At 42.0% G+C, this 12013-nt stretch overlaps 1 protein-coding gene across 2 annotated transcripts; it reads left to right on the top strand.

Annotated features, from left to right (window-relative positions):
- Positions 1-983: 983 nt before the first annotated feature.
- LOC117965972 (acidic mammalian chitinase-like) lies at positions 984-12004 on the top strand. 2 transcript variants are annotated; one of them, XM_059004149.1, is made up of 11 exons: positions 984-1433; positions 7603-7632; positions 8708-8909; positions 9093-9149; positions 9286-9451; positions 9760-9884; positions 10209-10332; positions 10485-10670; positions 10967-11086; positions 11195-11336; positions 11662-12004. In XM_059004149.1, exons 3-11 carry the CDS (start codon positions 8833-8835, stop codon positions 11916-11918), a joined length of 1254 nt encoding a protein of 417 aa, XP_058860132.1. In that variant the 5' UTR covers positions 984-1433; positions 7603-7632; positions 8708-8832; the 3' UTR covers positions 11919-12004. The 2 variants fall into 2 exon arrangements, with proteins under 2 accessions (XP_058860132.1, XP_058860131.1); XM_059004148.1 differs by lacking the exon at positions 984-1433 and adding an exon at positions 6370-7008.
- The last annotated feature ends 9 nt before the right edge of the window (positions 12005-12013 follow it).

The following is a 12013-nucleotide window of genomic DNA, read 5'->3' as shown; positions in this document are numbered from 1 at the left end:
ACCAATCAGGCAAACGTTTACTGTATTTATTTGTAAGTGATCAAATATATTTATATTTACGCTGTTCTATCAGAAATGGGAATTTTTATGGGGAACTACATATTACCTGGCAATGGGTAAATTTCATGGAAATCTTTAAATCCAGGATAACCATGAAAAAACAACGCCCTTAGATGATCAGAAAAAGAAACATTAACTCAGAACTAGCAACCTGGTACATTCTTTTCCAATGAGCCTCAACGACTGTTAGGAAAAACTGAAATAATCAGGAAACAGAGGTGTTAAAAGCATATTGTTTTGACTTCCGGTGACGCGCGCCGCGAGATGGTCGCACTTCATTAAGCTCCTGACTGTTATCCCCTATCTACGTTTTATACTTAAATTTATTTTGCCTAAAGACTTCTTTTTTCTTATTAAATCCTGTTTAATGATGGCAGCGAACAAGAAAAACACTGCTTCTCCACAAAAAAATCCGGAGGGCAAACGTTTTAAGTCCTCTCCTTTGCCTGACGATGTGGCCTCGGTGATATCGCAAGCAATCGCCGCTCAAAGAGATTCGATGCGCTGCATGGTAGCTGACATGTTGTCCGAGGCCTTGGGGGCTGCGCTGGGCCCGGTAAAGGATTACAAGGCTGAAAACGGAGCCATGCTTCGATCACTTAAAGAAGATATCACCACTCATGCTAAAAACATGGAGAGGGTATCTGCTAAAGTTGAGTTTTTGCAAGGCAATCTTCGTCAAATAAAAAAGGACACTAACCATTGTCTCTCCCAGATTGACAAATTCCAAATGAAAATTAACGATTTGGAAGACAGATCACGACGAAACAATATTAGGTTGGTAAATTTACCATCGGGCATTGAGGGTGACGACCCCGTTCGTTATCTACAGAAGATGCTGCCTTGCTGGATCCCGGACCTCGCTTCAGCTGCTCCTGGGCTTATTGAGATCGACAGAGCTCACCGGGTTTACTCAAACCACTCAAGCAACTCAGACAAGCCACGTACGATGTTGTTTAGAGTTCTTCGTTATGCTGATCGCCAGGCTATTCTACAGGGTGCTCGCAAAGCGCAGCCATCCCTTGCAGGAGGCCGCCGTTTGGGCTTCTACGCTGACTACAGCCCGGCAACAGTCCAGAGCAGGAAAGCCTTTACGGGAGTTAGAGCCAAACTTCGGCAGAAGGGCGTGGATTCCTTTTTAATCTACCCGGCAGTTTTGAAGGTCACCCACAGAGGCGATAAGCTATCCTTTGATTCACCAGGAGAAGTGGAGGATTTTTTGGCTGGCTTGGATCCCTCGACTTCGATGGCTGTAATTGCTCGAAAGTCTTTGCAATTTCAACCGGATATTACCGAGGAGGTCCCTATGCACGGCTCATAAGGAGGGATGAACAGGATTAGAATTGTTCTATTCTGAACTGCAAAGTGGAGCGGTACTGTATAGCACTGTATTTCGGGTTTACCCTTTTTTTTTTTTTTTTAATTGTAAATATCTGCAATACCTGTTTTCAGCACCTCTATTTTTGTTCTGAACACAAGGGAGACGGCTTTAGAGGTTTTCTCCTGTGTTTTTATTTATTTATTTATTTTATTTTTTTTATTGTTAATATCTGCAATACCTGTTTTCAGCACCTCTATTTTTGTTCTGAACACAAGGGAGACGGCTTTAGAGGTTCTCTCCGGAGTTTTTATTATTTTTTTATTTTATTTATTTTTTCTCTTTTTTTTCTCTCCCTCCAGTATTATTATTATTATTATTATTATTATTATTATTATTATTATCGTTTATACACGTGCTGTTCGGAAATAGTAAGGAGACATGAGTACCACTCTATAGTTCTATACCCTTCTTAAAAATAGCACAATTGTTTTCCTATTTACAGATGTTTTATTGCTTTATACTGGAATCAAAAGGGATGGTTCAAAACCCCTTTTATTACTATTATTATTGTATCGCTAATTGTACAGCTCGCTGTCTGATCTTGTGTAAGACGCACATTTATTTTTCTCTCTTGAATCCACTACTATTGTAAATTGTACTCCGATACAACAGAAACTGTTGCAATGTTACAAGGAGACAGATTTAATTTCTAACAGCAGTAATAATTAGCTTCTAGTTTTGCTGCCCCTTCTAATGTACTAATCTCAATTCATAAGGATGGTTAATGCAGTTTGCAATATCAGTTTGAAGGGGGTACAGGTGTTTGATGTTTGATGCTTGACATCGCATCGTGTTCGTCACAGATGTTTGCTACAGGGGGGAAAATGGGGATGGGGATGGGGGGGTTACATGGGTTTCCACTTTAACTGTTTCTTTACCATAAACGTTCTTGTGATCTTACATACTTAGGAAACTTAAACACATGCTGTGCCCAGTCTCGAATGTTTCAGATCCTCTCATGGTGCTTGGAATACTTTGATAATGGCTAATATTACAGTTTTATCCCTCAATGTGAGAGGGTTAAACTCACCATTCAAACGCACCCGGGTCCTGGATCTCTTACGAAGGAAAAATGTTGACATAGCTCTTCTACAGGAGACACATTTAAAGCCAAAGGATGCTCCTCGACTCCAGAATAGTAGATATAAACTAATAGTTGCTTCCGGTGATGGCTCTCGAACAAAAGGTGTATTAATACTAATGAAACGAAGCATAAATCTAACATTTGAGAGAGTCAGCTCTGATCACAGTGGCAGATTAGCATTTTGCTGTGCCTCCATTCAGGGTAAGAAAGTGGCGTTTGTCAGCATTTATGCACCCACCATTTTTGACCCTTTATTCTTCCCATGGCTTACCAAAGAACTATTACCACTGACAGAGTATTCACTGATTGTGGGGTCTGATATGAACACCTTTTTCGATTCCAAATTAGACAAATCCAATATCTCTATCTCTAATGCACAAGCATCGGCCTCTAAGGCACTCAGGCATTTTTCTAAAGATTTAAATTTAATCGACCTATGGCGCACACAAAATCCAACGGCAAGGGATTATACATACTTCTCTCCTTATCATAAAACATTTTCAAGGATCGATTATATTCTTTCCTCCCCTGAACTAAACCCTTGAACTGGGAACGTAGAGTTTCTCCCCCGTAATCTTTCAGATCATAATGCAATTTTAACCACTTTCAATTTAGCATCGATCCAAAGTAAACCGGCCAGGTGGAGATTTAATATTACACTTCTCCAAAATGACGAATTTCTCTCACAACTTAAACCCAAACTGAATGAATTTATTAACTTTAACAAAGATTCGGTTTCCGACCCAGCACTGGTCTGGGCAGCTATCAAAGGTTTTGTACGCAACAATGCGATTTGGTTTTCCTCTCATCTTAAAAAATCTAAATTACAGTTAATTTCCCAATTAGAGCTAAGTTGTAGTAAACTGGAAAAGGCCCTGAAATCTAATTACACCAGGGATACTGAACTTAAATTAAAGGCAGAAAAGGCAGAACTTAATAATCTATTACGGCAGCGAGTCGAGTTTCTTATGCATATCACCAAACATAAGTATTACTCTGAGGGAAGTCGGCCGAGCCGCCTCCTTGCCCTAACTCTTAAGCGTCAAGAAGGCAGATGCAACATTCAATCGATTAACTGCCCGGTGAAGGGCCCTACTTCAAACCCAAAAGATATTAACAAAACATTTAAATCTTTTTTTGCAAAGTTATACTCCTCTGACAAACAGCTCTCCCCTGACCACTGCCAAGCCTTCCTAGAGGATTTGAATATTCCTAACATCTCTTCAGAGGAGGCAGAGCAGCTAGACTGTCCAATCTCCATAGATGAATTACATCAAGCTGTAAAAACCACTAAAAATGGCAGCTCCCCTGGGATTGACGGTTTGCCGGCTGAGCTGTATCTAGCTTTGTGGGATACTCTGGGCCCAATCTGGTTATCCACCATAAATTCTGCAATCGCAAAGGGTCATTTTCACAGAGACTGTAATACTGCCCTAATCACATTGCTCCCTAAACCCGGCAAGAATCCCCAGGAATGCGCAAGTTACAGGCCTATTTCCTTAATTAATGCTGACATGAAAATGTACGCTCGGGTTATTGCTCGCCATTTGGAGAAAGTTATCAATGGTTTGATTAATCCTGACCAAACCGGCTTTATTAAGGGTCGATTAGCATCCGACAATATCCGTCGCTTATTACATGTTATTGCTGAAGCTGAAAAACTGAATTCACCGAGTGGGCTTTTATTTCTCGATGCTGAAAAAGCTTTTGACCATTTGGAATGGCAGTATTTATGGTGCGTTTTAAAGAAATTTGCTTTCGGTCCAAATCTTATTAGAATGATACAAGTTCTGTACTCTACCCCTTCCGCAAGAGTTTCCACGGGTGGAAGCCTTTCAGACTTATTTAGTATCTTTCGTGGATCCAGACAAGGGTGCCCTCTCTCCCCTCTGCTTTTTGACTTGTCACTAGAACCCTTAGCCCAATTTATCCGCCAAAGCTCCTTAGTTTCACCGGTGAAAATTGGATCGTCCTGCCACTCAATTTCACTATACACCGATGACACACTTTTATATGTGTCTGATTTAGAGCGCTCTCTTCCAAATATACTTCAGATTTTTGAAAATTTCGGCTCAATAGCTGGTTACAAAATTAACTGGTCAAAATCAGTGTTAATGCTACTTAACGCGGAGGCAGGCAGAGTTAATATCCCCCCCATCATTCCAGTCTCACATCAAGTAACTTATTTGGGCATTGAGATACATCCCTCCATATCAACAATTGCTAAAAATAATTACACAAAAGTGCTAAAAAAAATTGAGGGGGATTTGAACAGATGGATGCTTCTACCAGCTTCAGTTCCTGCCCGTATTGCCTCGATTAAAATGAATATTCTCCCCCGTATTAATTTTATTAGTTCAATGCTCCCATTGCCTCCACCAGTGGGCTACTGGTCAAAACTTGATTCCTTGTTGAGAAAATTCGTCTGGAATGGTAAACACTCTCGGATCAAATGGTCTTTATTACAACGCAGTAAAGCACAAGGCGGTTGGGCCTATCCAAATTTAAAATTTTATCACTGGTCTTTCTTACTACGTACACTAAACCACTGGATGAACCCAACCATGCAGGCATCTTGGAAGGAAATAGAACAGGAAATATTATCCCCAATTAGAATACAAGATATACTGTTCTCTGGCCTTACTTACAAAAGGTGTTCCCTGCACTATGGCCCCATAATCGCTTACACTGTGCAAACTTTCCGGGCAGTGGAAAGAACTTTGGGTCTTAATATTAAGTGGCACAGACACTCGCCCATTTGGAACAATGTTAATATTTTATCTGGTGGTAAACCCCTTTCCTTGGACTCCTGGGCCCGGAGGGGTATAAACGTGTTGAACGATGTAGCCGGTCAGGAGTCTATCCTAGAGTTCCAGGACCTAGTTTCTCGCTATAGTATCCCTAGCACCTCTTTGTTTTTTTATTTTAGACTGAGATCTGCTTTAAAAACATATGGGGTTCCCTGGGGCTCCAACTTAATCCGTCACCCAGTAGTGGATTGGGTCCTGGGGGCAGCACCTAAGGGCTTAGTCTCCCATATATATAAGCATCTCACCTCACACTCCCCTGCCCCCCTCTCTTTTTCAAAACTATGGGAGAAGGATATAGCGCAATGGGGAGGGACTGTAGACTGGGATGCGGTGTGGGGTAGTGTCTTTGGAGTGTCTAAGAATCCAAATCACCAATTTATTCACTTTAAATTATGCCACAGAACTTATTTGACCCCTCGTAAAAGGCATTTTATGGGGCTAGCCCCTCATCCTTGTTGTACTTTGTGCAACCTAGGAGTACCAGGCACTCTGATGCATATACTGTGGGATTGCCCAGATGTTCAGCTTTTTTGGGGGCAGGTAGTAGATTCCATTTCTGCCATTATGGGGAGGTGCTTCCCACTGGACCCTGCCTTTCTTCTCCTGGGTGATGTTTCTAAATTTCCTCTCTCTGAGAATGAACATAGACTGTGGCTGGCAAGTATGACTGCTGCAAAAAAAATGATTGTGCAGCGCTGGCTCTCTCCTCATCAACTCTCCTTGCGGCACTGGCTATAGGTGTTTTTAGACATAATTTTTTTGGAGATGTCCTCAGCCAGAATCAACGAAGCTAAAGCTTCCACTTTGCTGATGTGGAGAGACTCGGCAACTGCAATTAAGAAGTTACTATTGTTGTAATCAGTATGCATTGCTCATTTATTTGTTGTCAACCCATGTAACGAGGGGGTGGGAGGGGTGGGAGGGGGCGGGGTGGGGTGTCTTTCTGTTCACTTTTCACTTTGTATATAAATTTTCAATAAAAACTTAATTACAAAAAAAAAAAAAAAAAAAAAAAAAAAAAAAAAGCATATTGTTTATATTAACCACAGTCCACAGTCACTCCAATATAAAATTAATTGGCAGGTTGTCTTCAATATTCACTGATTTATCTAATGTTTCTGCCATAAATCAGCAGAAAGAAGCCTGTATTGAGACCAAGCTTTAGGATTTCTCTCTTGTCACCCTAAAACCACACAAGCTCTCTCAAATCTCCACATAACTCATTCTGCTCAGAAAGGGGTTCCACCCCCCTCCCTGTCCTCCTCCTATGTCAAAGATACAATACAATTGTACTGTAATTATGTAATACAGTTATGTAACTATTGTATCTTCCATTAATCAGAAACATTAAGTCCTGAATATGATATCCTTGAGACAAAGTCATGCAAAAATGGAAAATAATGGCTTTTTATTTGCATGCGGACGTGCCTATAGCTGGAATTTAGAGTAATGTGTCAATATCAGCTTTAACATTTACATTAACAATAACCCCATTATCTGACGAGCGCCATGGATTGTAACATTTAGTTTGAAAGTGTGATATCATTTAAGTGTAGGGAAACAGCTCCTGTGTTGATAAGAGTACTGGCCTCTGGTTTAAAGGTATATAAGGAGCATCCAGCCCTCAGTTTAATGTACAAAGCTGAAGATGGGTAAGCTACTGATCTGGACTGGTAAGTACTGCTCCCATTGCTATCTGCTTCTGCTAACTATTACTGAATTGCTAGCTTATTGCATTTTAGATCAAGCTGTACAATGTTATGTTACACATCTGTTCAGGTTGCTCTACGCTTTACTCTCAGGTATAGCCTGTGCTATTATATTTATACAGTAACTACAGTCTTCTGAGCTTCAGGTGCACTGCTTATCGTACTCACTTGTAATAATATAGAGTATATAATACAGGTGTGCAACTTCTACATGTTTGTATAGAGATACAGTACCAGGACTGTCCGGAAGCCATAACCTATTTTATACCTTGTTGAGTTCATGCTGGTATCCAAAATGCAGGGTTGTGGGGTTAAAGACCCTGCTGTAAAACAGTGTATTTATAAGTCATTATTATTATTATTATTATTATTATTATTATTATTATTATTATTATTATTATTATTATTATTATTATTAATCAAGTGTTGTTACTGCAGTTTATAGCTTTTCTAATGCATTTGATAGAATGTATTCCCATCTATAAAGTAGGGATTATTCATTGCACCTGGCTGGCGTCACTTCCAGTGTCATTAATCCACACTGCTTCTCTCTCACAGGCCTGGCCTTCCTGCTGCATCTGCAGCTAGGTAAGTCATCTTCAACACTCACATCTTACACAAACCAGCACGCTGCATTTAGAAATAAAACTTGGAACCAAGTTTACCACATCAACGCACCATGTCATTGATGTGGTAAACATACTTTCCATACATATATATATATATATTTGATTTGATTGGCTCTTGTATTGCTGAAATTTGCATATTCCATTTACACATAATTCTATAGCTACTGCTTTCGTTTTTACATTGCTTAAGAGAAAACGTCCCTGTAGTTTGGTATTTTTACATACCATTGTCAAGAGAAAGTGTGTTTGAAAACAAACAGTGGAAATATTTATAGGCTATTGATGCCACAGCAAGTACGCTCACTTATTTCTATTCAAAGGCATTCATGTGTTTCTGATTTACTACATAGTTAATGACTATACCTTTCTAGTTACTCCTTCAGGCATCATGGTATTGAATTTATTTATCCATTTATTTTCCTCAGTATAGGCTGATCCAGTTATGTGACAGCTGGAACAATACTGTTCAATAGCTGTTTATATATATATATTAAGTATGGTAAAACAGTTATTGAACAGTATTGTTCCAGTTGTCACATAAATGGATCAGCCTATATTATTTGATATAATGATTTGATTGGCTCTTGTAATTCTGATATTGTAGGTCTTTCATGTTATGGTAACTTTTGTAAAGTGTTGAACTATTGGTTAATTTACTTTATTATTTCTTATGTTTGATAAGTGATTCTGCATTATTTTATATATTGTTGTACCTGTCTCTCCTACGTATTTTATTGTGTTATATTTTTGTATGATGTGTTTCTTATGACTGAATATTTATTTTCTCTATTTGCAATTTCACTTTTATCTTTACAGATATTTTTGCATACTTTACATGTGCTCTTACAGGTTTTAATGTCCATTTATGTTTACTGTGGACCACAATGTCAGCAAAATGTTTGATGGTGATTGAACAAGTAATTACACCTCAATCTAGTTCTCTGTAAAAGATCACTTTTAGTAGGACTGGCCACACTGCAGACACAATGTAATGCATATATGATTAATATTTCTTCTTAACCTTGTAATCCCAGGATCCTCCTACATCCTTTCATGTTACTTCACCAACTGGGCCCAGTACAGACCAGGAGCTGGGAAGTACTTCCCCACCAACATCGACCCATGTCTGTGTGATCACCTGATCTATGCCTTCGCTGGAATGAGTAACAACCAGATCAAGACTTATGAGTGGGACGATGTCAAACTCTACTCGCAGTTCAACGGCCTCAAGAACCAGTGAGTTCCTGTCGAGGGAAAGTCCAAAACCGAACAGGGGCGAGGGGTGGGACAAGGGGATGCAAGTGCCAGAATAGGATAAACTATTACACAATGGCACATGTCAACATTTCAATCAAGACTCCACAAGGTAAGAACCTGAAACGTGTAGAAACTAAATGTCTGTCTCTTGATCCCTTGCAGGAATGGAAACCTGAAGACCCTCTTGGCTATTGGTGGCTGGAACTTTGGAACTGCTCAGTGAGTTTTGCTCTGTGTGCAGTCTCTGTCTCTCTCTCTCTCTCTCTCTCTCTCTCTGTCTCTCTCTCTCTCTCTCTCTCTCTCTGTCTACCTCACAGTCCTGTCCTCACAAACCCTCCTTTCTGTCTCTCTGCAGGTTCTCTGCTATGGTGGCCAGCTCTGGCACCCGTCAGATTTTCATCCAGTCTGTGATCAAGTTCCTGAGGCAGTACGAGTTTGACGGGCTGGATATTGACTGGGAATACCCCGGCTCCAGAGGCAGCCCCTCCCAGGACAAGCAGCTCTTCACCACCCTGGTCCAGGTACTGGGAAACACATTGACCACCATCCCACGATTCTGACAAACATGTGCTTGCTTAAAAGGCAGGGGGGGGGGGGGACAAAGCAGGAACTAAGAATGTTAATGTAGCTTGCTTCAGCATAACATGTTGAAACTAGAAATTATCATCTAAGATTTTGTCAATAATACACTGAGAGGGAACTGGTCCACCTAGATCCTTGAGAACCACTATCTGATACATATGTCACACTGTGTAAGACAGCTAATGATTGTTCATAAGCTGTTCCTAAAATGTCCCGTTCTTAAACTGTCTTGCGCTCTGTTTCACAGGAAATGCAGGCTGCCTTTGAGGCTGAAGCCAAGCAAAGCAACCGCCCTCGTCTCATGGTGACCGCCGCTGTCTCAGCCGCCAAGGGAACCATCGACTCTGGATACCAGGTCGCCCAGGTCTCCCAGTGAGTATCAGCAAGCCAGCATCGAGGGGGAGAACCCTGAATGATAGAGACAGCTGAGCCATGAGATTACAATCATCGCCATGCCATCCTTGTTAGCAGAAACTGTACTGAATCCTGGCTATGAGACTGCCCTAGCCACTGAGAAGCTTCTCACCCCTGTACAAGATGCTTCATTGAGAGCCCTGTCTTCCCCACAGGACTGCTTGTATAAACCTCATAAACCTTGTTGTAAATAGTAAGAAAATCACTAACACTGCCTAACAGTTCTAAGATACTGCAACTGGATCCAATGCCACTAAACCAGCTTCTTCCTGCCTCCTGCAGGTACCTGGATTATCTCCACGTGATGACCTACGACTTCCATGGAACCTGGGAGCAGCAGACTGGTGAGAACAGCCCTCTGTACAAGGGACCTGCCGACCAGGGCGCCATGACCGACTTCAACGTGGTGAGAACATCTTCTTAACTGTACTGAATGAGATCTAATCACATTGGAATTAGGATTAGAATTGTACAAATTAGGATTAATACCTGGAACGGATGTCGACTAACACATTGTGCATTCAATCTAACCCTTTGTTTGCCTGCTGCCGTTCCCAGAACTACGCCATGAACTACTGGAAGAGCAGTGGTGCCCCTGCAGAGAAACTGCTGGTCGGCTTCCCCACCTACGGACACACCTGGACCCTGGCAAACCCCTCCAACAATGGTGTGGGAGCCCCAACTGCTGGCGCCGGCCCTGCTGGACCCTTCACCAGACAGGCAGGCTTCTGGGCCTACTATGAGGTACGCAGGCCTGCTAGGCCAACTTGATGGGCCCAATGGCTTTTCCTTTCCAGACATTTCTTACCCCAGTATTATATTGCATTCATGCAAAATTCATATGTCATATTGATAACATGCAAAAGTGAGCCCCTTTCTTTAGGTAATGCTATATTAAAACAAACTGTCTTCTTCGCTGTCTTTAGTGTTTTGTTTTTATCTTACAGGTCTTAGACCCCTTCCTGTTAGCCAGGAGTTAAATGCTGGTGATGGACCTGTCTCCTTGTGTAACTCCCACTTGGTCTCTGTCTTCTCCCCAGATCTGCACCTTCATCAGTCAGGGAGCCACTCAGGCCTGGGATGCCCCCCAGGATGTCCCCTATGCCTACAAAGACAACCTGTGGGTCGGCTATGACAACGAGAAGAGCTTTAACATCAAGGTGGGTCTCAGCCGAGCTTTGCTTTTAAGCCCCAGGGAATGGAAAATCTACTGACCTCCCTGATAACCAATTCAACACCGTGCTCTATCTCTCTGTTGCCCCCTACAGGTTCAGTGGCTGAAGCAGAACAACTTTGGAGGCGCCATGGTCTGGACTATCGATCTGGATGACTTCAGCGGCACCTTCTGTAACCAAGGCAAATACCCCCTGATCAACACTCTGAAGACTGCACTGGGAACAGGCAGCACAGGTAACTGCTGTCTTTTCTCTCTCTGTCTGGTAGTGACCCAGAAAGTCACTTTGAGATGACCTGAGGGTACAGTATATGATCTAAACCCTGTCACCTCTTAATACCAGCTCTGTTTAACTGGATTCCATCTGTTATATTACGATTCCATTTCATTAAGGAATATATTCCAGGTCACAGCTCTTGTTCAGTAATGTTCGATGGTCCAGCTGGTGCTCCGTGCAGTAAATCCATTCCATAGAGATATATATGAAACAGGGCTAAGCAACAGTTCAAATGTGTTTTGTGATTAGGGCTCTGATGTCGCTCTTCTCTCTGTGTCTCCCAGGCTGCACCGCCCCAGCAAACCCCCTGCCCCCCGTGACTCAGGCCCCAGCCCAGCCCAACCCTCCCTCCGGTGGAGGCAGTAGTGGAGGCAGCAGCAGTGGAGGGAGTGGCTTCTGTGCTGGCAAAGCCAATGGCCTGTACCCTGATGCATCCAACAAGAACCACTTCTGGGACTGCGTGAACGGAGAGACCTACAACCAGCACTGTGGGGCTGGCCTGGTCTTCGACACCAGCTGCTCCTGCTGCAACTGGGCTTGAGCACAGACAGCACCCCCTCCCTCCAACACTGATTACGATTTATCAAAAGCGCATGTGTAATCATAAATCGAAACACCCAATCAAGAATGAATAAA

This window comes from Acipenser ruthenus, chromosome 29 (assembly GCF_902713425.1).
Source record: "Acipenser ruthenus chromosome 29, fAciRut3.2 maternal haplotype, whole genome shotgun sequence".
In the NCBI taxonomy this organism is placed as follows: Eukaryota; Metazoa; Chordata; class Actinopteri; order Acipenseriformes; family Acipenseridae; genus Acipenser; species Acipenser ruthenus.
Note: the sequence above shows the minus strand (reverse complement) of the source record. Positions and strands in the feature narration are given on the sequence as shown.

What these genes read in the sequence shown, in the direction of transcription:
- LOC117965972 (XM_059004148.1), top strand. Translation starts at nt 6,984, where the DNA reads ATGGGTAAGCTACTGATCTGGACTG. An exon ending in AGAAGAGCTTTAACATCAAG is followed by an intron (nt 11,087 to 11,194) that starts GTGGGTCTCAGC and finishes TGCCCCCTACAG; the next exon opens with GTTCAGTGGCTGAAGCAGAA. An exon ending in ACTGGGAACAGGCAGCACAG is followed by an intron (nt 11,337 to 11,661) that starts GTAACTGCTGTC and finishes TGTGTCTCCCAG; the next exon opens with GCTGCACCGCCCCAGCAAAC.